The 25,032-nt window shown below is 44.7% G+C and overlaps 1 protein-coding gene across 1 annotated transcript in view; it reads right to left on the minus strand.

Moving 5' to 3' along the window:
* The window catches only part of LOC307087497 (exostosin-1), a gene marked incomplete at both ends in the record, with an annotated part of 169,764 nt that overhangs the window by 49,735 nt on the left and 94,997 nt on the right, over positions 1-25,032 (minus strand). The window contains one exon of the mRNA XM_079753091.1: positions 1,921-2,014. Coding sequence (XP_079609217.1) covers positions 1,921-2,014 — 94 coding nt within the window. The remainder of the gene's footprint in view (positions 1-1,920; positions 2,015-25,032) is intronic.

The raw sequence follows: 25,032 nt of genomic DNA on the forward strand, positions 1-25,032 counted from the left end.
CTCTTCACACATATCTCATGTCTTTAGTCCTACTCCTCACAAGGAAAGGGCTTGGACACAATGTCTGTTTCTTGGTTCCCCTGCGAGACGATGGTTCAGTCCGTTCTAAGTACGGATCTTACAATGGCTTTTAATGTCGACTCCGCGAAAAGACTCATCCCTCCACTCTTCCCCAAGAGATGAACAAAACGTAGCCATCAGCCCATTGTCTTGATGGAAACCGCTCACTTTAAAAGTGCAAAAGCAAATCAGGTGAAGAGACACGATTCCCACGACACAAGACCTTTAATGGTGACATATTATATCACCAGGTATGAGTGTGAGATGCATGCTGGGTACATCAGTCTACCAGCCTACCCAGTGGACTGTAGCAAACGTTGCTCATCTATCCAGCACACATCTAGGTGGACACGCCCACTTGTGATGTCAGAAGAGGCAGATTTTCAAAACGGCTTGTAGCGACTAATCATACTCACACCTGGTGGTATGATTTGTCACCTTTAAAGCCACAGGTCATGGGGTTTTAGTGCCATGGCATATGCACATGTGTGGATGTCTACTGGCCTTAAGAAGATACTCGCGTGAGAAGTGACCCGTTTCAATTAAAGTAATTCATTACTATCCAGACATATGTTGCTTTGAAACATATTCTAGGGGGGAGAAGCCAGTTGTGGCTTCCTCCGCAGTAGGTATTGAAGGGGAAATGTCACGCTTAGCTGTTTTCTATTTAAAGAGAGACTTCTTCGGAAAGTTGTGCCATGCAACATCAACTGGTCCTTTTACGGCAAACAAAAACAGAAGCAGTACACTCTTACACAAGGAAGTATCGGAGCGTGTCGGCCCCCCTTTGAGTGCTTTATCCCAAAACAGGACAATTCCAATCCAACAAATCAGGGGGCATCCTGTGGTTCAACTGAAATTAACGCTTCAACGTGCGGCCATTCCGCAGACACGATTGCTCCTTCCACAGACCTGTATCTCCTCAATATTCAAAACTACTTTAAATCCCCATCCGAGGCCCCCGTCTAAGTTTGGAGCGATGCAAGTTATACGATTTACTCATCAAGTCAACTAAGATTTGTACGAGCCTTTATGTTATCCGACATAACCTCTGAAGACAAAATGTAAAAACACGTCGGGAAACACAAACAATATAGGAATGAACCCGTAGGATGTCTGTTGTGGAGGATGGTATAAAAACTCTCGCACTCCCTCCAGGCAAGGAAATCTTTTTTTTTACATGCGGGCGGGAGACAGTTTGTCAATAGCAATAAGATCAACTGATGGGATGTGTGGGCCGCAGGGGGGAGACTTTGAGCACATTTTTTATTCTTTTGCATCTGGCCTCTGCACTCTCTCTTCATTTACACACACACACAGAAAAAAAACACACGCACATGCGCACACACACACACACACACACACACATACACACACACAAACATACAGACACACACACACACATGCAAACACAGCACACACACACACACAAACACACAATGACACATGCACACACACACACACACATACACACACACACACAAACACACGTAAACACGCGTACACACACAAGCACATACATACACACATTAGAAAGAGGGAGAGACAACTTGGGAGTGAGAGAGAAAGTAGGAGAATGAAAGAGGGCGAGACAAAGAGGGAGTGATATAGGAAACAGGGAGAGCAAAGAGTGAAAGATAAAAACAGAGAGACAGAGAGACGGAGCGAGAGAGGGAGAGAGAGAGAGAGAAAGACACAGAGAGAGAGACGGAAAGAGATACCTAGAGAAATATGGAGACAGAAAAAGGACGAATGATAAAGGAGAGCAACAAGGAGAGAGAGAGAAAGCGAAAAAGAGAGAAAAAGAGTGAGAGAAAAAGGGGAAAATAGAAAGAGAGAGAGCGAGGGTGAGAGACAGACCTGCAGGGCCTCCAGGAAGCGGAAAGACCCCAGGCGTCGCCCCCGGGGCACCAGGCAGAAGCTGGAGTTGTGCAGCAGCTCCGTGTAATCGTACCTAAACAGAGACAAGAGCACAGATCCCTGCGCATTAGACACACTACCAGTCACACTGGAGGACACACTAGGGCTCGTTAACCTGCCGCAGGTCCCAATGTTAGAAAGATTCAAAGGTTTATATTTGTCACATCCTCATAAAGGGTGTGCAGTGAATTGTTTGTGTGACGTGCTCTGTATTTTCTGCGCTTAAAAAATAAAAATACAATACAATATAAATAGAATAATATACAATAAAATACAATATAAGTTTTAACAGAAATTAAGAATATTATAAATCGATATAAAATTAAAACTGTATTAACAGGGAGATGTACAAATTGTATTGTGCAATATGGCCATGGTTCAAGTTTCAAAGTGCAGGGGGAGGGGTGGGGGGATTATCCAGTGGTCCAGTATCACTTATTGGCTATGATTGCCTGGGAGAAAAAACTAAAGAGAGAGCGAGAGAGCAGAAAAGAGAGAGTCAGAGAGAGCTATATTCTGAAAATATATACATTTATTAAATGTGTTCCCTCGTTCCCCCCTTAGAAATGTAGCATTTCATTCATCTGTGATTGACAGGCAAGATTGATTTACCAAAAATCGACGGGCTCATTTCTGACCAATCAGTGCTAGATTGACACATCCAGATTTACTCACGGCATATTTCACTAACAAATATCTCATGGAAGACTAATATCTAACAAGTAATGTTCAAATTATAGCTCTTGAACCTACCTCAAGAATCTTTAAACACGTAAACATTCAATCCTTAGAAGATGAAGAAAAAACCGAAGGAATAGGGAGGAGCAGGCAGAGAAACGTCACCCAAGCCTGGCTTTATATAATGCTGGCAGACTAGCTTCATGCAATCAGAATGAGACGTTTGCGGGCTATTAGAGGGTTCATAACTTGTTCGCCTGGTTGATGTGTCATGTGTTGACTAGATGAAGCCGGGCGGAAATGCTCCTGGCGCAATAGGCAATTGAATCTCAGAATTAAGTCATATTTTCATGAATTATTAGATTTAAAGCCTCAAAGAAGGTTTGGACGCAAAGATGACAGGAAGGAGCTGAATAATCCAAGGGAGGGATCCCTGTGTGTGTGTGAGTGAGTGTGTGTGTGTGTTTGATTCTAGAACTGCCTACTCTTGATAGCCTAGATCAGACTAAATGTTGCCATATGTAGACCCAAGCCCACACTTAAAAATCACTCATGTGACAGTCAGAAACCATAACCAGTCACACCCCTCAGCATTGGCAACCCTCCATGTTGCGGCGCATTCCTTAAGCCCTTATCACCTGCCTCTAAGACGCCATCTGTGGCCTTGACCTTTGTGAACCCAGTGGGATGTCCGAGAGGAGAGGAGGGGGATAAAGGATAAAGATGCCCAATATAAATTCCCAACGTTCCCAAAGATTGAAATTATGTCAAGACTCTCTTTTGCACTTCCTCTCCGTCTTTTTCTTACAATAAGGTAAATCCTATAAAATATAAAATTACTACTGCCTTTTTATTTCATTAAGCTTAGTTTCTGGGATTTTATGTGTATTCTCGATAAATAACATAAAAATGTATAAATAAATTAAAAAATCTCAATATAATTGCGTTGCAAACTAGATTATAGTTTGCGGAAATGCATCAGGATATTGCAAATCGTATAGGATAGAATAGAACAGTACAATACATTGACAATTACCTTGAAGAGTGTAAGACAGACAGACAGACAGAACATCTTAAGAGGACATCATGTATTTCTAATTCAGCTACCACACATACAGTGGGGCAAAAACGTATTTAGTCAGCCACCAATTGTGCAAGTTCTCCCACTTAAACTGATGAGAGAGGCCTGTAATTTTCATCATAGGTAAACCTCAGCTATGAGAGACAAAATGAAAAAAAAAAATCTAGAAAATCACATTGTCTGATTTTTAAAGAATTTATTTGCAAATTATGGTGGAAAATAAGTATTTGGTCAATAACAAAAGGTCATCTCAATACTTTGTTACATGCCCTTTGTTGGCAATGACAGAGGTCAAATGTTTTCTGTAAGTCTTTACAAGGTTTTCACACACTGCTGCTGGTATTTTGGCCCATTCCTCCATGCAGATCTCCTCTAGAGCAGTGATGTTTTTGGGCCTTTGCTGGGCAACACAGACTTTTAACTCCCTCCAAAGATTTTCTATGGGGTTGAGATCTGGAGACTGGCTAGGCCACTCCAGGACCTTGAAATGCTTCTTACGAAGCCAATCCTTCGTTGCCTGGGCGGTGTGTTTGGGGTCATTGTCATGCTGAAAGACCCAGCCACGTTTCATCTTCAGTGCCCTTGCTGATGGAAGGAGGTTTTCACTCAAAATCTCAATATACATGGCCCCATTCATTCTTTCCGTCACAAGGATCAGACGTCCTGGTCCCTTGGCAGAAAAACAGCCCCAAAGCATGATGTTTCCACCCCCATGCTTCACTGTAGGTATGGTGTTCTCTGGATGCAACTCAGCATTCTTTCTCCTCCAAACACGACGAGTTGAGTTTTTACCAAAAAGTTCTATTTTGGTTTCATCTGACCATATGACATTCTCCCAATCCTGTTCTGGATCATCCAAATGCTCTCTAGCAAACTTCAAACGGGCCCGGACATGCACTGGCTTTAGCAGGGGGACACGTCTGGCACGGCAGGATTTGAGTCCCTGGCGGCGTAGTGTGTTAGTGATGGTAGCCTTTGTTACTTTGGTCCCAGCTCTCTGGAGGTCATTCACTAGATCCCCCCGTGTGGTTCTGGGATTTTTGTTCACCGTTCTTGTGATCATTTTGACCCCACAGGGTGAGATCTTGCGTGGAGCCCCAGATCGAGGGAGATTATCAGTGGTCTTGTATGTATTCCATTTCCTAATAATTGCTCCCACAGTTGATTTCTTCACACCAAGCTGCTTACCTATTGCAGATTCAGACTTCCCAGCCTGGTGCAGGTCTACAATTGTGTTTCTGGTGTCCTTTGACAGCTCTTTGGTCTTGGCCATAGTGGAGTTTGGAGTGTGACTGTTTGAGGTTGTGGACAGGTGTCTTTTATACTGATAAGGAGTTCAAACAGGTGCCATTAATACAGGTAACAAGTGGAGGACAGAGGAGCCTCTTAAAGAAGAAGTTACAGGTCTGTGACAGCCAGAAATCTTGCTGGTTTGTAGGTGACCAAATACTTATTTTCCACCATAATTTGCAAATAAATTCTTAAAAAATCAGAAGTTGTGATTTTCTGGATTCTTTTTTTTGATTTTGTCTTTACAGGCCTCTCTCGTCTTTTTAAGTGGGAGAACTTGCACAATTGGTGGCTGACTAAATACTTTTTTTGCCCCACTGTATTTCAGAACTCATAATGACTTTTCTTTTGTTCCTAACCCCCCCCAAAAAGAAAGAAGGAATGGCTGTGTGATAACAGCTAAGCGACCAATACAGAGAATCGCCGCTGGGCCTGGAAAGGTCACACTGAAGGAAATGAGCAAAAAAATCATTTAGAGTGAGATTGTCACGGTTTTGGACAAACTAGACAGAAGGACAAGAAGTTGAGCGAGAATATTAAAGGACAAGAAAGAGTCAGAGGGGAAAGATTATTCCAAAGGAATAATATTGAACATTCAGACACGTGTGTTACTTTTTAAAGTACTTCCAGCATAATTTATAAATTAGGGGGGAAAGACCTGTGGGGTCTCAACACAAGCTCAACCCCCTGTTCTGTTTTGGTCACTCCGGAATACGTTGTTTTTCCTAGAGTGCTCTTGTAGTGTTTTGCATAACCATGGCCTGACCCAAACATTCTGCATTGTAGATTTCAGAAAAATATATTTTCAATGACTCTCCATGTAAACAAAGCTGAAGTATCGTTAGTTCTTCATAGTGGAGATGTTTTGATATTTCCCCAACTAGTAGTTTCTAAACCAACCTGATTTCTCTGCGTCTGGACAAATGAAAAGTCTGGGACTTTAGAGATCAAAATGCATGTGTGTGTGTGTGTGTGTGTCCGTGTGTGTTTGTTTGTGATTGTAAGTGAGTGTGTGTGTGTGTGTGTGTGTGTTTTTGCTTGTCCGTGTTTGTGTCTGTGAGTATGTGTGTGTGTGTGTGTGTGTGTGTGTGTGTGTGTGTGTGTGTGTGTGTGTGTGTGTGTGTGTGTGTGTGTGTGTGTGTGTGTGTGTGTGTGTGTGTGTGTGTGTGTGTGTGTGTGTGCGCGCGCACGTGTGCAAGAGTGAAAAAGAGATCCTAGGGACCGACCTGAGGAGAATTCTGATTGCAGCCTAATCTGTCTGGGATCAACTGTCCCCCCAACCTCACCTCCAGACACCTATGTGTGTCTGTCAGTTTGTATATGTGTGTGTATGTGTATGTGTGTGTGTGTGTGCGTGTGTGTGTGTGTGTGTGTGTGTGTGAGCTCAGTCCCTCAGCTGGTATAACAAGGTCATTTCGAGTGTTATCTTTTTAGGCCACACCGCACCAATAATAAGTATAGGATACTATAATAACGATATTAAGTGTATCTTGATTGATCTAAAGCGCCGTTCAGCATCCATACAAACTACAACCCCTGTGCAGCGCTGCCTGGTGGTTCCAACCGTCAAAAAGCCCACCATCCCAGGACACTGACTCCCTCCAAACGGAATAAAAGCAGATAAACAAAACAAGGGGCGTCCTACCTGCTCCTAAACCCATGTGTGTGTGTGTGCGTGCGCATGAAAGCATGTGCATGCACATGCGTTTGCAAATGTATGTGCGCGTGTCTCTGTTGGCTTAGAAAGCCCCCCCACCCCACACCAGCTGTGAGGGAAAGTGGATCGGTAGAATATGGAATTGTCTTGTGGCGTGAACCCCTCCCCCCCCTGACCTCGGATGATCGATGAAAGGCAGCATTCCTAAAGCATCGAGCGAGGAGAAGGCGGGAGAGAGGGAAAGGCAGGAGAGAGGGAAAGTCTGGGCTGCAGGTAAAATTCCCTTCTGCTCGCGGACTCATCTCCATCCCTCTCTCTTCTCTCGTCTCTTCTTGGAGGTGTAACTAAACGGGGAGAGATAATATCTTTTCCGTGGCGGCTGCAATTAAAGCTCATTTAGCATGCGAAGGGTCCCCTCTGATAAAGGCCCTCATCTGAGACAGATACACATAAGTACACAGACGGGAGATTGGCAGGTGGTCTGTGTGTGTGTGTACGTGTGTGTGTGTGTGTGTGTGTGTGTGTGTGTGTGTGTGTGTGTGTGTGTGTGTGTGTGTGTGTGTGTGTGTGTGTGTGTGTGTGTGTGTGTGTGTGTGTGTGTGTGTGTGTGTGTGTGTCCGTGGCACGGCTAAGACAAGGGATTTCAGAATGACAGGATCAGCAGAGAAAATAAATGACAATTTAGTCGGATACATCACACCCGCACGCACAAAGTCACACACACACACACACACAAGGATACAGACACACACACACACACACACACACAAACACACACTGGCCGCTCTAACAGTCTGGGTCTCTGCTAATCCTTCTCAAAGCACATTTTTTTCTCGCGTCATTAATCTGTCATTACCCTATCACAGCCACCTGCTCTTGTGGGTCTGCACCCACGGGAGACAGAGATGATCGTCCTGTGTGTGTGTGTGTGTGTGTGTGTGTGTGTGTGTGTGTGTGTGTTTGTGGGTTTTTGTGGGTTGTGTGTTTGTGCGTGTGTGTTTGTGTATGCGCACCATGCGTGGCCTGATGCATCCTCATCTTCCTATTTCAAACTCTGGGATTTGCATTTTCATTTGCATGCTAGTATAGGTGTATCTTTTGTGTATCTGTTAGAAATTACACTTTCTCCCATGTTAGACTTTCCACGTGTCACTTAGAACTTTCCACTGAGAGTGAGACCCAGTGAAAAGGAGGTTTGTGGAGTATTCGTTTGGATTACATTATCAGCAAGTCCCAGACCTGGTTCCTATAAGGCGAGCCATGGATGCTACAATGTTACCTCTGCATTTGTTCATATATAATCCCTTCGGCGTCAAGACGTTAACGCGAAAAGCTGTGCATATATCTTTCTGTTTACCACACAGTTTCACAGGAACATGAGTGTTATGAAATGACCTCAGATGCCTGACAGAAGCACACACCCAATCCCCGAAGTGTTGGAACTATAGAGCAACTGAGACACGTTTTGTCCTCCTACGCCTGTAATTACCACACACAAAAGATGAAGGGTAAACAAAGTCTAACGACCTGCCAATGTCTAATTGTGGAGAGCAAGTGAAGCCCGACATGCATTGTGTGGCATCCATTTATCACACACACACTCAGAAATGTTGGGTTTAGGGAAGGCGGAGGGTCATGAAACAAAATAACTAAAGGGATAGCCGGCAATAAGAAAACAAAAAGGCCTCAAAAGCACTCCCAGCCCATTGTGTCTTTTATATACACTGGTTTCTACTCTCAAGCCCAAACACACCCCCCCCCCACACACACACACACACACACACATACACCCACACAGTCCCTGCTTCCCATTTACACATGGCATTGTAACCATTTATGCATGGGCTGTAGTTGAGGGCAAATTCCGCTGGGGTCTGTAGGTGGCGACCAGCACCTCGCAATACATGTAACATAAGGATGAACTAGCCGCTGCCATCCTAACCGAACGAGGACAAAATGTGGCCACCACCCACAGTCAAGGGGGCTGCTGTGTAGGGAGCCATGTATAGCGGGTCGGAGAGGGCAGACACAGCTGCAAGCAATGAGTCCTGATTAACAGACTCAAAGGTCTCCAGAGAACAGTTTAGTTGTACGGTTGTTGTTGTAAGGTTTGGGTTTCATTCGTTTTCGTGGTACTTTTGTTGTACACAAAGATTACACTCTTTTCGTTCAAGGAAAAGAAGAAAAAAGCAGAAGAAACGCACTAGCTCTAAGTGTGCTATCAGAGTCCCACACAAGGTCTTTTTCTCCACCTTGTAAACTTGTTCAAACAGAAAAACCTTGAGGAACACTAGAGGGATCGTTCTGGGGTCTTCTCTTGTCAGAGTGTGGCTTTGTCTCCATTAAATACACTGCACTGATCGTATGCACAATAACAGTTTTGCCGGAATTATTAGCGTTTCCCCAGAAAGGTTCCAAATGCAGTTTTTATGTGTTGCCCGGACCATACCTTTTGGCCTCAGGGCAAGAACAAAGCTACAATGTTAACACATCCCCAGCTGCAAATCCCACTTTGTAAATGTAGGTATTTCCGATAAAGAAAGGCTGCCCTGACCAAATTTATCATGTCTATTTTGCAGTCTGCTTCAGAGTCACTTTAGGTTAAGGCTAATGCAATAACCACAGACCCCTCACATCCACTTCATTCAGCCTGCTCCCGTCTGGACGGAGATTCAGGGTCCCTAGAGCCAGCAGCAACATTTTTAAGAGATACTTCGTTCCCTCCGCCATTTAGGCATTTTACCACTTGCTACAGCAGTTCTGCTCTTACGCTATTTACTTAACTTATTTGCTACTAATTATCATTTTCACTATTCTATATTGTTGCGATATGTATTTGTATGTTCCATTGTAATGTTGTCCAACATGTTATCTGAGACAAATTTCCACCAAGGTGGCACAATAAAGTAATTCAAATTCAAATTCAATTTCTTAGACTCCTCCCCAGCTTCCGTAAAAAAATGGAAGCGTATCCGCTGCTGTAGCTAGGCAGAGGCAAAACGGTGTACTCTCCAACAACATGGCTTATCTTCTGTTGCATTGTCTTGGAATAATGAAGTGAACCTGAGCTGCTGAAGACGTTATCAAGGCCTCTGTCGACACTCGGGACCCACTGGGACTTTATCTTCTACTGCATCAGAGAGCATTGGCAGCACAGCTGTGTGTGCGTGTGTGCATGTGTGCTCGCGGTTGTGCATGTGTGCGTTGGTGTGTGTGAGTGTGCGTGTGTATGTATGAGTCTGAATAGTGCACTCAATAAGTTGGGAAATAACGTGAATTTCAGTGTTTGTCAATAGAGAACAACTTACAAATCAGATGCAAGCAAACAAATACTAAACTTTTACTGAATACTATTTGCTACATTATAGTATTAGCACAATATGTGGCTTTCCCAAAGACAGCCACACACAAAAAGCAAACAGACTTTGGAAAACCTACAAACTCACACTCTATTGACATTTGATGCTTCATTCATTCTCTCTTAACCTCACTCTATTCTCCATTTGATAAATGTGTGTCCATTTAGTTTGTGTTGCCTGGCTACAATTAAGATAATGGTCCTTATTGTAAAAATATCATAATAATAGAGCAGAGTATGTGTGTTTGTCTGTGTGTGTGTGTGTGTGTGTGTGTGTGTGTGTGTGTGTGTGTGTGTGTGTGTGTGTGTGTGTGTGTGTGTGTGTGTGTGTGTGTGTGTGTCATGAGTCCCTCATGTCACCAGAACCTGCGAGCTGTAGCCGGCAATGTAATGGTGGATGTAATGGTGGATGTAAGGTCTGCACACCTTTAGCCTCATCCCCAAATCACTTCACGCACAGGCACGGATCAGGAAATAGTCGCCACACTTTACTCCATGGCCTTTTATCTGCCTGTTGTGGCTGATCATGATCAGCACCATGGACAGCACACACAGCTGCTCCAACCCTTTGGCCTTACCTTTTCTGTCTACGTTCCACTCCACCCCTCCCCTTTGCGTCCACGCCTGCATATAAACCTGCGTACACGCCCATGTAATGTTTACACTGAGGGGCCATGTTCAACACACACGTCCTACTCTTGAGCACAAGTGACGTGAGTTAGTGCCAAGTCAATTGCATTATGTTCATTCTTTGCCCACTCAGAATACAGAATACTAGCTTATTCTAGTTAGCTTATCATTCAAACTTGATTCAAGATTGCCATGTTTCCATTATATAATTACATGTAATACAAAAATCTGACAAGGCTAGTAAGCGATGATTTGAAGAACAATGTGGTATTTATCGAGCAGCATTTATATCTACAGAAAGATGTTGCATTTATTCAGATGTGTGCAGGCAGAACCAGACAAATTCAAGGAATAGGGACAGCGGTGGCAGGACTGCCTGCTATCGACCAATCACCTGTGACTTTTAGGAGGACATCCTCTGCCACTAACCGACAAAAACAACAAAACATTTAAGGAGTAAAAAATAAAAACACAACAAACAGTGCTGCACTCACCTTGTGTGTGTTCACTGTGTGTGTGTGTGTGTGTGTGTTCACTGTGTGTGTGTGTGTGTTTTTTTGTGTGTGTGTGGGGGGAGGGGGGGATCAGCAGGTGATGGTTTGACATTTTCAAATCACAGAGGTAGGGGTTTTATTGTGCCACATGCTTTCGAAGGGGAAATGTGGATATAGCAGTCAGCATTCCTCTGAGTTGGTTGGACCTAAGAGTGTGCGTGTGTTTGTGTGTGTGAGTGTGTGTGTGTGTGTATGTGTGTGTGTGTGTGTTTTTGTGTGTGCGTGCGTGTGTGTGTGTGTGTCTTTGTGTGTGTGCATGCATGTGTAAGTTTGTGTGTGGCATATTTAATCTTTCATTTGCTCTGACAGTATTACTCTATCTGTCCGGGAGTTATACAATGGAGGAAGGGCATCCAATCAGATATAGCACGACACAATTTGACCAATGAGAAGGCGGCCAAGAGATTGGATTCCAGTGTGCGGATGTAAAGTGCTGTAGCTAATAATAAACGTGATTCTCCACATAGTTTTCACGGTATGTGCACACTACCAGCGAAAGCATACCAATTATAAACCTATGCAAAAATATACTCATGCATGCATATTCAGCATGATGGACAAATGCACCACCCAATGACAAATATGACACCGAATCACCCATGCACATCTGTCTTTGTTAAAGAATAGTTTTGTATCAGAATGACCCCATACGTGCGGACCATACCTTAAACTACAATGAGTAGTAAAGTTTGTAGGATGAAATACTACTTCAGCAACCAGGTCAGCGAATATAGACAAACGATTGGTATCTGGTGTTCTGTCTGTGCTGTATTCTCCACACATCTATGCGGCTGCAGTGCGTCCCTCTACACCTCCATCTTCTATTCTCCTTCCGCGTGGTGTGAAGCTCGGCTGTGCGCTGTCCTAGTGCTGAACACCCCAGGGCCAACCCACACAACCCGGTCGGATCGCAGCTGCAGCCAAACCACACATACCCCAGGATGTTGTCTCCAATGACCACACACAACACACAAAACAGCACACAACGCCTTCCTTACCGTTCCAAACACAATCTCACGATCCCAGCTCCGGCTAACTTCTATCGTTTGGAGGAAAAAATAAAAACACAATTTTTTCTTTTTCCTATTTCATCTCACAGAAATAACCGTGCACATTAATGCACGTTGGCCAAACTAAAGGATGAGTAAATGAAATGATGGCAAAGCTATAAAAGATGCAGAACACAGAACATACATTCACATACACACTGGGACATATTAGGTAATGGTGGATAGTCCTGTGAGGTTAGACCCAGTGCAGACAGTTGGACAAAAATCAATAGGGCTGTGAAGAAACAGGGAGCACTTAACTCGCTCCCTTTCACTCCCTCCCTGCCTCCCTCTTTCTTTCATTCGGTTTTCTTCCTGTCTTTCTTCCTCTCTTTTTTTCCTTCTTTACATATTTCTTTACTTCTTTCTTTAATTCTTTCACTCTTTCTTTCTGTCGGTCTTTCTCTCTTTCATTCCTTCTTTCACAGGGGTGGGGGGTGTGCTGCACCCGTAGACAGCACCCTTACCCCCAACAGACACCAGCGTCCGTGGCGGAGAAACATGGTTGGGGCAGGAAATCAGAGACATGACAAGAGCCCCCCCCCCCATAGCCACCCCGACATCACCTTCCTGCTACTGAATTATTGAACACTACACACACACAGTCACACAGACACACACACACACACACACCCCAGCACGAACACACACACACACACACACACACAGATATGGAATTTCATGTCAGGATGCTGCTGATGACTTTGATAAGAAATGACCAGGCGGCAGGTGAACATGTACTCTTATCTTCCTTCCTTCCTTTCCTCTTCCCCTCTCTGTCTCTCTCCCTCTCCCTCCCTCTACCCCTCTCTCCATCATTTTCTCTCTGTCTCTCCCTCTCTCTCATTCTCGGTTGGCTCATTTCCCTTGCTTCTACTTCCCTTCAGAACACAAGAACACATATTTGTTAGTGTCTTTCGTAAAAACTAACAAAAATAATATGAGAGTAGTAACCCAAGTAGTATTCATAATAGAACCGCAATGTTATATATAGTGGTAGTTTTATAGTACCCTTAAAAGTAAAGGGTTTGGCATCTAACCTTATGTTTCATTTTATATACAGCGCCTTGCAAAAGTATTCACCCCCCTTGGCTTTTTACCTATTTTGTTACATGACAGCCTTTAGTTCAATATTTTTTTAATCTGAATTTTATGTGATGGATCAGAAGACAATAGTCTAAGTTGGCGAAGTGAAATGAGAAAAATATATACATAAAACTATTTTTTAGAAATAAAAAACTGAAATTTGGCATGTGCATATGTATTCACCCCCTTTGTTATGACGCCCATAAAAAGCTCTGGTGCAACTAATTACCTTCAGAAGTCACATAATTAGTGAAATGATGTCTACCTGTGTGCAATCTAAGTGTCACGTGATCTGTCAGTACATATACACACATTTTTTGAAAGGCCCCAGAGGCTGCAACACCTAAACAAGAGGCACCACTAACCAAACACTGCCATGAAGACCAAGGAACTCTCCAAACAAGTCAGGGACAATGTTGTTGAGAAGTACGAATATAAAAAAATATCCAAATCTTTGATGATCCCCAGGAGCACCATCAAATCTATCATAACCAAATGGAAAGAACATGGCACAACAGCAAACCTGCCAAGAGACGGCCGCCCACCAAAACTCACGGACAGGGCAAGGAGGGCATTAATAAGAGAGGCAGCACAGAGACCTAAGGTAACCCTGGAGGAGCTGCAGAGTTCCACAGCAGAGACTGGAGTATCTGTACATAGGACGACAATAAGCCGTACGCTCCATAGAGTTGGGCTTTATGGCAGTGGCCAGAAGAAAGCCATTACTTTCAGCAAAAACAAAATGGCACGTTTTGAGTTTGCGAAAAGGCATGTGGTAGACTCCCAAAATGTATGGAGGAAGGTGCTCTGGTCTGATGAGACTAAAATTGAACTTTTTGGCCATCAAAGAAAACGCTATCTCTGGCGCAAACCCAACACATCGCATCACCCAAAGAACACCATCCCCACAGTGAAACATGGTGGTGGCAGCATCATGCTGTGGGGATGTTTTTCAGCAGCCGGGACTGGGAAACTGGTCAGAGTTGAGGGAAAGATGGATGGTGCTAAATACAGGGATGTTCTTGAGCAAAACCTGTACCACTCTGTGCGTGATTTGAGGCTAGGACGGAGGTTCACCTTCCAGCAGGACAATGACCCCAAACACACTGCAAAAGCAACACTTAAGTGGTTTAAGGGGAAACATGTAAATGTGTTGGAATGGCCTAGTCAAAGCCCAGACCTCAATCCAATAGAAAATCTGTGGTCAGACTTAAAGATTGCTGTTCACAAGCGCAAACCATCCAACTTGAAGGAGCTGGAGCAGTTTTGCAAGGAGGAATGGGCAAAAATCCCAGTGGTAAGATGTGGCAAGCTCATAGAGACTTATCCAAAGCGACTTGGAGCTGTGATCGCCGCAAAAGGTGGCTCTGCAAAGTATTGACTTTAGGGGGGGTGAATAGTTATGCACATTGACTTTTTCTGTCATTTTGTCCTATTTGTTGTTTGCTTCACAATAAAAAAAAAAAAAAACATCTTCAAAGTTGTAGGCATGTTCTGTAAATTAAATTATGCAAATCCTCAAACAATCCATGTTAATTCCAGGTTGTGAGGCAACAAAACACGAAAAATGCCAAGGGGGGTGAATACTTTTGCAAGGCACTGTACATATTATATATATATATATATTCATTTATTTCCGATCATTGCTCATTATCAGTCAACTGAACCCTCGCCTGGTGAAGCCAGAGGCGTTTCAATCGAAGGCAGGGAGTGATTTATATCTAAGTGACGTTGTGTGCTTGGATGTCTAACTGTGTGTGTGTGTGTGTGTGTGTGTGTGTGTGTGTGTGTGTGTGTGTGTGTGTGTGTGTGTGTGTGTGTGTGTGTGTGTGTGTGTGTGTGTGTGTGTGTGTGCGCGCAGACAGACCAGTTGCTCAGTGAGAAATGAAGGGGTCCGGACATCATCAGTTCCCCTATTGATTTTCCTACACACATGCTTAATTGAAGTTGTTGGGGTATACATTGTTGGGGTATACATAATTGAAGGGAAGCTCCCTGTCCCTCTCACAGAGATAGAGAGGCTGAGAGAGAGAGGTGGGGAGGGGGGGGGGGGGCGGTGAGAGAGAGAGAGAGAGAGAGAGAGCGAGAAAGACGGAAAGGAGATATATTAACATTAAAAGAGAAAAGCAACTCTGTATACTTTCCTTCCTGTTCTCTCCTAACACACCAGTGTGGCCGTGAACCAAACAGTGGCCTGCAGGGTTCGATGGAACACATCGTTGGCATTGTGTGGGAGTGTGTAGCCTTAGAATGCCACAAACAAAAACAAACAAAAACATAGAATGCCTGGTTTCCTTTGCAGTACTAAAAATCAACCACCTATAAATATGGCATTGTGTTTTGTCAATGTTAGCCCTGATGATGTGCATTCCTTTACACAGGGAAGATGAATGCCTTCACGGGAGGCTACCACATAGCCATCGCTAAGGAGGGCAACATCCACAGCAAAAACCCAAACCACTGCCTTCAAAAGTCAGTGGTCATTCAATATAACTTGGATTAACAATTTAAACACAGGATTGTTGTATAAATGTAGAAGAACGAGCAATACACAGAAATTCACATGTTTCAACCTTGCTTGGATTAAATATACAGTTTTAATCAGAGCTTGTTAACAGGGAATGAGCAAGGCGTTATTGTATTGACATCTGCACGTCAGCCTGCATTAAAGTGATCTAGTGAATAGTCACCACAGCGATGGCGAGCGATGACTTTTGACGTGAGGCCGGCTGATAAGCCCCTCCCCCCCTCGTTACTTGGGGGTACAGCGAGAGGCAACACGAGGCGCATGGGGGAGATATGATGAGCACGGGGCAACACTCATACAGCATTTCAGTCTAGATTCATATAGAGATCAAACCCAGTCGGCCCAACAGTGTTCATTGTTGTTCGGAAATTAAATAAGCAGAGGAAATGAGTACATACGTCGATCACCATCGATTTTTTCAATTTATTAATTTCATTACATATTCTTTTTTCTTTCAAAGTGCCGGGGCATGTGCCACATTCACAGCGTACATGTACCGCACCACTCTACCACAACCAATTGGTGGGGGCACTTTGATGTAATTATATGCTTTGCACCCTGAATACTACCTGACCAACACAATGCATGGTCCTGTTTGGGTTAATTCATTCTGTGTTGTTCCTTAAAGGCGAACTCAAAGTGTATGTGTGAATCCATTAGGGGTTTCCCCTCATCGCCAACTTAATTGTCGTGGGGCTTTAGCTGACTAAGCTTTTTGTCTGTCTCATTCTTTCTTTTAAACACATGCTTTTATTGTTGCTATAGTCTCCCGAGGTATCATTGTTGTTGAGTCTAAAACAGGTTTGTTGGCCAATGTTTACTGGCCCGGGTTGGTGGTGTTCCCCTGTGTTCTACGAGTTTTACAATAATGACCGCCTGCCAGGAACAGCCTGACATCTGAAATGGATATTTAAAGCAGCATAGCAACGCTGTGTGGTTGTGAATGTAAAGAATCTTAATAGCAGCTTATGTAGGTTGGAAGTGGTTTTATGGTTCCCCGCAATCTGACAAGGGGAACTAAAGCTGCCATCCCCGGTACGAGATCCACCAGAGACAGGGCTTCCAAGCAAATCCTTCAGGCAGCAGCACTGCTCTCTGTAGAGCCAGCGCCTGTTCAATATTTCCATACAATAGACGAATTACAAAGTGTGCCCTGCCCTAAACAGCAACCTCACTAAAACGCAATTAAACCGAACACGTCTCAGCTTTCAGAATGTCCTCAATGAATATAACATTAAAATTGCAGTTTAGAAGTGTATCCCGCTAGCTCTGAAAATAATAAAAATAATAAAAAGCTGATAAAAAAAATGCCTGGTGTCGGTGTAACGTGGATGACGTTAATATAAATTACAAATTAAAACCGACTTTCGATATGTGTAAATTGGCTGAAACAATCGCAATTTTCTTTTGCTCACCAAAAGGAGGCTTGACAAAACGAGTATGCCTACTAATGAAGATGTATTCCAAACAGTTGGGGGGTATTGCTTACATCCTGAATATTGACTAGAATTAAATGAAGAAAAAGCAGATATCAATCGATAAGATTTAACACCACTTTTGTTATGATGACTTTTCTTGCATATATATATTTATATTTTTTTAATTCATGACTAGTCAGCTAATTGCGGAGCCCCTTTTTACGTCCCCTCGCAATAGTTTTGCATTACCTCGCAACGCATTTTGCATTGCTCTTGTATAGCACACTGATAATTCACACCTGTGGGAATACAAACAAAATTGTATGTTTCTGCTTTGGCCGTTGTTTTGACTTTGATTCCACTTCACCCCTAGTTCTGATCCCATCTTAGGCAACCGGGGGTTCCCCTCTTATGAATTCCTTCTCAAATGTGTCCTACATCACATTTTCTATTCCTGCAGGGTTTGATACGGAATGATTTTTCTTATTAACATTATTATCGAAGCACCTGTGAAGATTTTCGGAGACTGAAACTGTGATAAAGGGTTATACGAACAAAGATTCGATTTGACTTGGTGTGTCCGACAGGATTCCGCTGCTACCTGTGAGTATCTTTCTAAGCATTCCAACCCGACTGCATGCTTTATCGTGCGTAAGTGCTGCCGATTCAGATATAGAGATGTGACGCTTGGGCCACAATTGGCTGACTTGATGTGTTCTGCAACAAATATGTTTATGTTTAATGCAGCTGTTTTTACTGGCCAAGTGAAAGGAACAAGAGGTAAAATGGTTTTGTCGCATTGCTTTTGATTGGACAGGACACTACGTCTATCTTTCCTAACTATTTTATGATTTATGCTGTGCAGTTTCTCAAATAAGGAGATCACAGATACCGAGCAGACATGAAAGAGAAACTCTCTCTGAAAGTCATACAGCGGCAGAATCAATGGCCTTCATCCCGGCCTTCACTTCGCAGTGTTCTCCTCTGACTTCTCCCCCAGCAGTTTGCATTGTTGGAACCACTCCGATGTCACTCGGTCCAAATCAAATGTAAGAAAAAGAACCAACGACATCCACAAAACAGCAGCAGTCTATGATTCATCAAACTGGAGCATAAAGAGGAGGGGGGCAGGGGTCAATATTTAGCTGCATTTATCTGACACACACGCACGGCTCGCAAGCGCCATGCTCACACGCGCACACACATACAAACGCAATCACCGACCCACATCGACAAATGTTTACATACGCAACTCATGCACACAATAACAGGTGAACACACAGTACACATGCAAACAACCCTCAACACTCAGTTCAACACGCACAAACAAACAGAGGCATGCATACTCTGTCAAATACATGCACTACAGAAAATACCAAACACACACACAAACATACAGAAGCTGTCAGTGCCGGCGATAGAAATCTATGGGAGAAACTGTGCCAAAAAGATTTAAAGCCTGGCTTGGTTCTCTCTGTTTCTGGATTCCATCCCTGCGGTTGGACCGAAAATGCCCCACACACTAATCTGTGCCCCGCAAATACAAACACTACTGTTGCTTGGAACATGCACAGTTTAGGAAAGTTGGGAGAAGTTATGATAATTACAACTCTGACTCTTTTGGTAGCACATTGAAATGTTACATATCTAATGTTACATACCTAGCACTGAAAATGTAAGAAACAAACACCCTCATAGTTAACCCTGTGTGCGGAAACATATGGCTTAAATTCTGTGCTCGTATTTTGACTTCTAACTGGATTGCACAGCACATGTCGTTTTCTCGTTGCTAAACCGATTGTGATCATCTGCTTTGCTCATTAGCCGCAACTCACGTTGGATAACAACGCACACTGAATGACTCAATGTACATCAGCTAGCATCCAAAGAACGATACAGGCATTGATCATCTTGATTCATGATCACATTCATTGGTTGATCATTAGTTCATTGGTTGATCAGACGAGAGTAGAACGCATGACGCCAAGAACGGCAAAGCATATTGAATCTCAGAGAACAAACAAACAAACAAACAAACAAACAAACAAACAAACAAACAAACAAACAAACAAACACACACACACACACACACACACACACACACACACACACACACAGGCCATGTGGATTCAGGAATACACAGTAGGGAGCGATAGGGGTCTGCTACCTCATAGCAGGGTGGAGCCTGCCATGGCCAGGGCTCGATCCCTGTAGATAATGGATATCTGGCTCCAAACAGACATGGGGAGCTGAAAGCTGAAGCAGTGAGCAGACAATTGTAATATCATAGCTGTAAGGCAATACTAATAGTTGAATAAACCTGCCCTGGGCACTGTATCGTATACTATAAATACTCAAGTCTCTGGGTGTGTGAGGATGAGTGTACGGGCCTTTGATATGCCTTCCATTCAGCAGGAGAGGATCTTTAATATTGTGCAGCTCATACAATGCAGCGGACGCACGCACGCACGCATGCACACGCACACACACACACACAGGTGGGTAGTTGGTTAATATGCAGCGTCTAGCCCCCATTAGGGTCCCACTGGGCCAGGCTTGGACCAACGCAGAATCACAAGCTTAGGAAGCCTGCTATGAAAAAATGTCTCCTCTGTTAGGCTCCCTATATTCCCTCACTCAGAACGGGGGGAAGAAGCAAAACAAAAGTGGTTGAACAAAGATGAAAACGGGTGTAGAGCCCCGTTGGACAACTTGTTGTTGGTTGTTTGTTTGTTTTGCTCAGTAGAGCCGATCAGGCTTTGTGTACTGCTCTGGAAACAGATGAATAGCACTACTGGACCCACATCAGACCGCTCCCTGACCCTGAACTAAACACAATCCCCGCCAACTAAGCATTATCGGACTCAACCTACCCAAGCAACAAACTAAAAAGAAAAAAAAAAAGCGATAGAGAGGCAGTGGGTACGTTCTCTGCCACTGCTTTTGTAGCTCTTTCCAGGGCTGGTAAAGTCCACTCTTCAAACAAAGTTTAGCTCACCTGAATAAGATACGAGCAGATAAAATCCACATGCACAGGATTTGAGCTGTTAAGCATTTGTTGTTATATTACATTCAAGTTGTGTCCTTTTTATGCCAGCATATGGGAGACAAATCGCCATAATTACAAGTATCACCTCCGCAGACATGTTCATCTGAACAGCTTACATCAGTGTAACAAGAACCAGCGAGGACACTGCCATCTGCATGGTGTGTGGAGCTCACGGATTGGCTCGTTCGACCATCTTTTGACACATTTCCGGACGTTTGTTTTCTCTTGGGATGTGCACATCATTTCGAAGACAACCCAAACCAATTGATAGCGCTTCATCTCTCTTCATCCTTCTCTCTCCCTCAGTCTCCCTCTCTTTCCGCCCACTCTCTCCCTCTCCCCAGGCACAATTTAATTACAAAAGAAACGCAGGCGGCTATCTCGGGACCACTCCCTCTCTTTGATGCAACACAACTAAACTGTGTTGGACACAAACACGCGCACGTGAAACAATTCAAACAATTTAGGAAAAAACCCGAAACACTCGCTGCCATCCCTGCTGTCCCCTCATGTGTCAGTTCCCACCATTCTTCTGATGGGGCTCAAGCAGTGCCACCGTGGCCCCGCGCCACAGCCCCGCGCCTGGCCCGATCAGAGTGGACGAAGAGCCAAGCAGAGCGCGGCGGTGGTGGCGGCGGCGGTGTTGGTGATGGCAGCACCCTACACTGTATCACTGGGGTGACATCTACTGATGCTGTATGGACATGGACCGCGAATGTCCTGATTGTGCGGAATCAGGACATTCCTTTTATTTTAATTTATTTGATGGAAGCTGGTATTGGTTTGTGCCGCACACTGCCTTGGTCGGTGTCGCAAAGTCCATTACTACACGCCCCTTAGGCGGCTTCCAGTCCACCTAGGTGACTCAATTTGGGCTCCTCCAAACATAAAGGACGAATCTGGTTTATGGCACAATGATGATAATGAACATGGCAAGGATGCTCTGCTGCCATTCAGGCGATCACCCAGTGTGTGTGGAGACGGCTGGGTGAACCTGTGCACACTGATTATTTAATGTGCAACTGGTGTGCAGCCTTACCAATCTCCACAGTCCAATCAGACTGCCAGGGGAGCTTGCTTAAACCAGCCATCAGCCACACACTACAACAGTCGGGTTTAAATCAAGTGTTTTGGATGTGTTTTGGGCAATTATTTTCATTGAATGTCCTTTGTGTGAACTACGACGCATCCTTGTACAACCAGTGTGTACGAGGTGTTATCCTTCACACACACACACCCCAGCAGTCTTCTTTCAGGCTGACAAATTTGGAAGCGTATTATCTTTGCATCTGTGCATGTTGAGGAATACCACATAGTACCCCCCCTCCACACGCTCAAACACAACCTCCCTATCTCTTTCTCTCCCCTCTCTCTCAGAGGCGTCTATCTCGGAAATGTCCTTCTGTTTTATGTAAACAACAAAACTGTGTTGAACACAAGCGGCAGCCATGACCGTCATGCAGAAGCGACGAAACGCACAGTTCATCTAACAGCCTATATGTGGGGTACAAGGATTGAACATAAAGGAGTTATGACCATAGACTACTGCGAGGCGGCCTTTCAATTCCCAGCTTCAATGTGGGTCATTTCTGCTGCTGGTGGCAAAAAATAGCAAGCCATTGCGGCGGCCATAACATTAAATCGAAGGCTTCATGACAGTTGTGTGGAGACCAGAGGGTCAAGGCACGGAAGCTATGTCCATATCTCTTACAGTCTACGTTGGAACACATTCTCAGCCAAAATTACACAAGACAAATGTCCGCCATTCCCTAAACTAAAGTGTTGCTTTCCCAGCGTTCCTCTGAGGGGGGTTAAGCAGCGTGGGCGTGGCCCCGCGCCACGGCGCCACTCCCAGCTGGTCTGAGACAAGCTGGCAGAGCGTCTGATCGCGGTGGCAACGCTCACCTGTCACTCTATATATACCCCCGTCCCGTTTCCTTACCCCTGACATACGCACGCACGCTCCTCATTCAACACACACACACACACGTGCTTCTCATCAGACACACACACACTCACACATGCGCTCCCCATCAGACACACACACACACACACACACACAAACACACACACACACTGCTCTCCATTTTTTTCACGCACAATGCTCAGCCTAATTAGGTCTGTAATGAACAAAGGCAATTTACATAGTGGTATCCCTATCTGGAGTACCAGGCCTCTCCAGCACGCACACCCTCAAGTTCGCTCGTGAGCCGCAGACCATGAAAAGCTCCATGACAAGCCTGCTTGCTTGCTTGTGTGTGTTGCTTGATTGTTTGTGTATGTGTGTGTGTCTGTTTGTGTTCGGAGGCGATATCATAAGCAGCTCTTACTATGTACACTTAAGGCTCACTGTGAAACACTCCACCAACAACTCAGTCGCTAACACAGGCATGCACACGCACAAACGCACACACAAATTCACAAACATCAACTTTAGGCTGATAGTACACACACACATCAGTAAATACAAAAACAAATGTGTTCTGTGGTAGAGTCACAGGCCAGATACACACACACACACACACACACACACACACACACACAGCAGTCCCATATAGGATCTCACCCACATTCTCTCTAACTCGGCGGCGCCTCTCCTCCTGTAATGAAGCAGATAATAAGCTGCTTCACGGTCCGCCGTAGCTAAAGCAAAATCAAACCCTGTTGATTTAAGAATCAAAATGCGTACACTCATGGGTTTTTCATCTTCTGCAGCAGTGATGATGAGGTTGTGAAAGAGAGTTAGAGAGAGAGTGAGAGGCTGTGTGTTTTCATGGTAAATATCGAAGTCTGAGGACCAGACTGTGGTTGAGCCAGCAAAGGAAGAGGCTTCCAGGACCCATTCCTCATGCTTCACACTTCCTTAACCACTACACTGCATTCCACCACCACCACCACCTCCACCACCACCACCTCCCCCACCACCACCACCTCCATCACCACCACCACCTCCTCCCTCCCCACCACCACCACCACCACCTCCCCCACCTCCTCCTCCACCACCACCTCCTCCACCACCAGCTCCTCCACCACCACCACCACCTCCACTACCACCACCACCTCCACCTCCACTACCACCACCACCTCCTCTACTACCACCACCACCTCCTCCCCCCCCACCACCACCACCACCACCACCACCACCTCCACCTCCACTACCACCACCACCTCCTCTACTACCACCACCACCACCTCCTCCCCCCCCACCACCACCACCACCACCACCTCCTCCCCCACCACCTCCTCCACCACCACCACCTCCTCCACCTCCACCACCAGCTCCTCCACCACCACCACCACCTCCACTACCACCACCACCACCACCTCCACCTCCACCACCACCACCACCTCCACTACCACCACCACCTCCTCCACTACCACCACCACCTCCACCTCCACCACCACCACCTCCACCACCACCACCACCACCACCACCACCTCCTCCACCACCACCTCCTCCCCCACCACCACCACCACCTCCTCCACCACCACCTCCCCCACCACCACCACCTCCTCCACCACCTCCTCCACCACCACCACCACCACCACCTCCTCCTCCACCACCACCTCCTCCCCCACCACCACTAGCTACTCCTCCCCCACCACCTCCTCCACCTGGTTACACACCACCTGGTGTGTAACTTTTAACGCGGTAGTTTTCATTCAAATATATACAGACGATATTAACAGACATTAAATGGATCAACAATAGCAAAAACAAATAAAGCAAAGGTACAATTGCTTATCAATGCTTGCTCATTGCAAAAGAAAAAGTGAATGTTAGACAAGGGAAAATACAATGGGAAATATACACATTTAAAGCTTATCTATAAAATGAGGATGGGTATTTGGGAATTCAATAATCAAAGAGCAATGCCACAAACTCTACCATTGATTAATCCTGCACTCCTATGTGTAACTGTTCGATAAATAGACTCAGTATAAAAAGCAGTGAGTACAACAGCCTACAATTAAACAATCCATTCTTCTACACATCAGTACACTTTATTGCCAGCAGTCTTGTTCAGATCCCTTGGGGTCCACAGCAAAGAAGACGTACCGGCGAGGTTTTTCAATTTTATTTCTCATTTCAATTTACTGTCTCGAAAAGTGCAACTTTCCCTCCGGCACCACTTCAGTCAGCTTTGTTCTGTTTAAGATTAGCCACATCAAGGATAATTCAAACTTAAAAACATGAAACAAAAACAAAATGACATGTCTAGTGGCGATAACGTGTGATCGGCTAAGTTTTCTAGCCTTAGTTTTCTCCTTTTCATGTCCTGATGTAATGTCCGGGTACTAGGGTACTAAAGGGTACTAGCATGCCTGGTCTTAAAGCCATGGTCTCAGACATATCACACAGTACTCATTCACATTGGCACAAAAACGTACTTGTCCCCAATTTGAACCCTGGAAGCTTTTCCGCTTGGATCACAATAGATAGTGATGCAACACCTATCACCAAACCTGGGTCATGTCCTCTGCAGTAGAATCAAAGTAGGCCTGCATGTGTGTGTGTGTGTGTGTGTGTGCTAGTGTGTCCAAGTGCATACGATTGTGTGTGATTGTGTGTGTGTGTGTGTGTGTGTGCAGGTGTCTGAGTGTAGCCATTTGGATGTGTGTGTATGTGTGCCTGTGTTTCCAAGTGCATCCGTGTGTGTGTGTGTCATTGTGT

This window comes from Pollachius pollachius, assembly GCF_949987615.1.
Source record: "Pollachius pollachius genome assembly, chromosome: 16".
Taxonomy (NCBI): domain Eukaryota; kingdom Metazoa; phylum Chordata; class Actinopteri; order Gadiformes; family Gadidae; genus Pollachius; species Pollachius pollachius.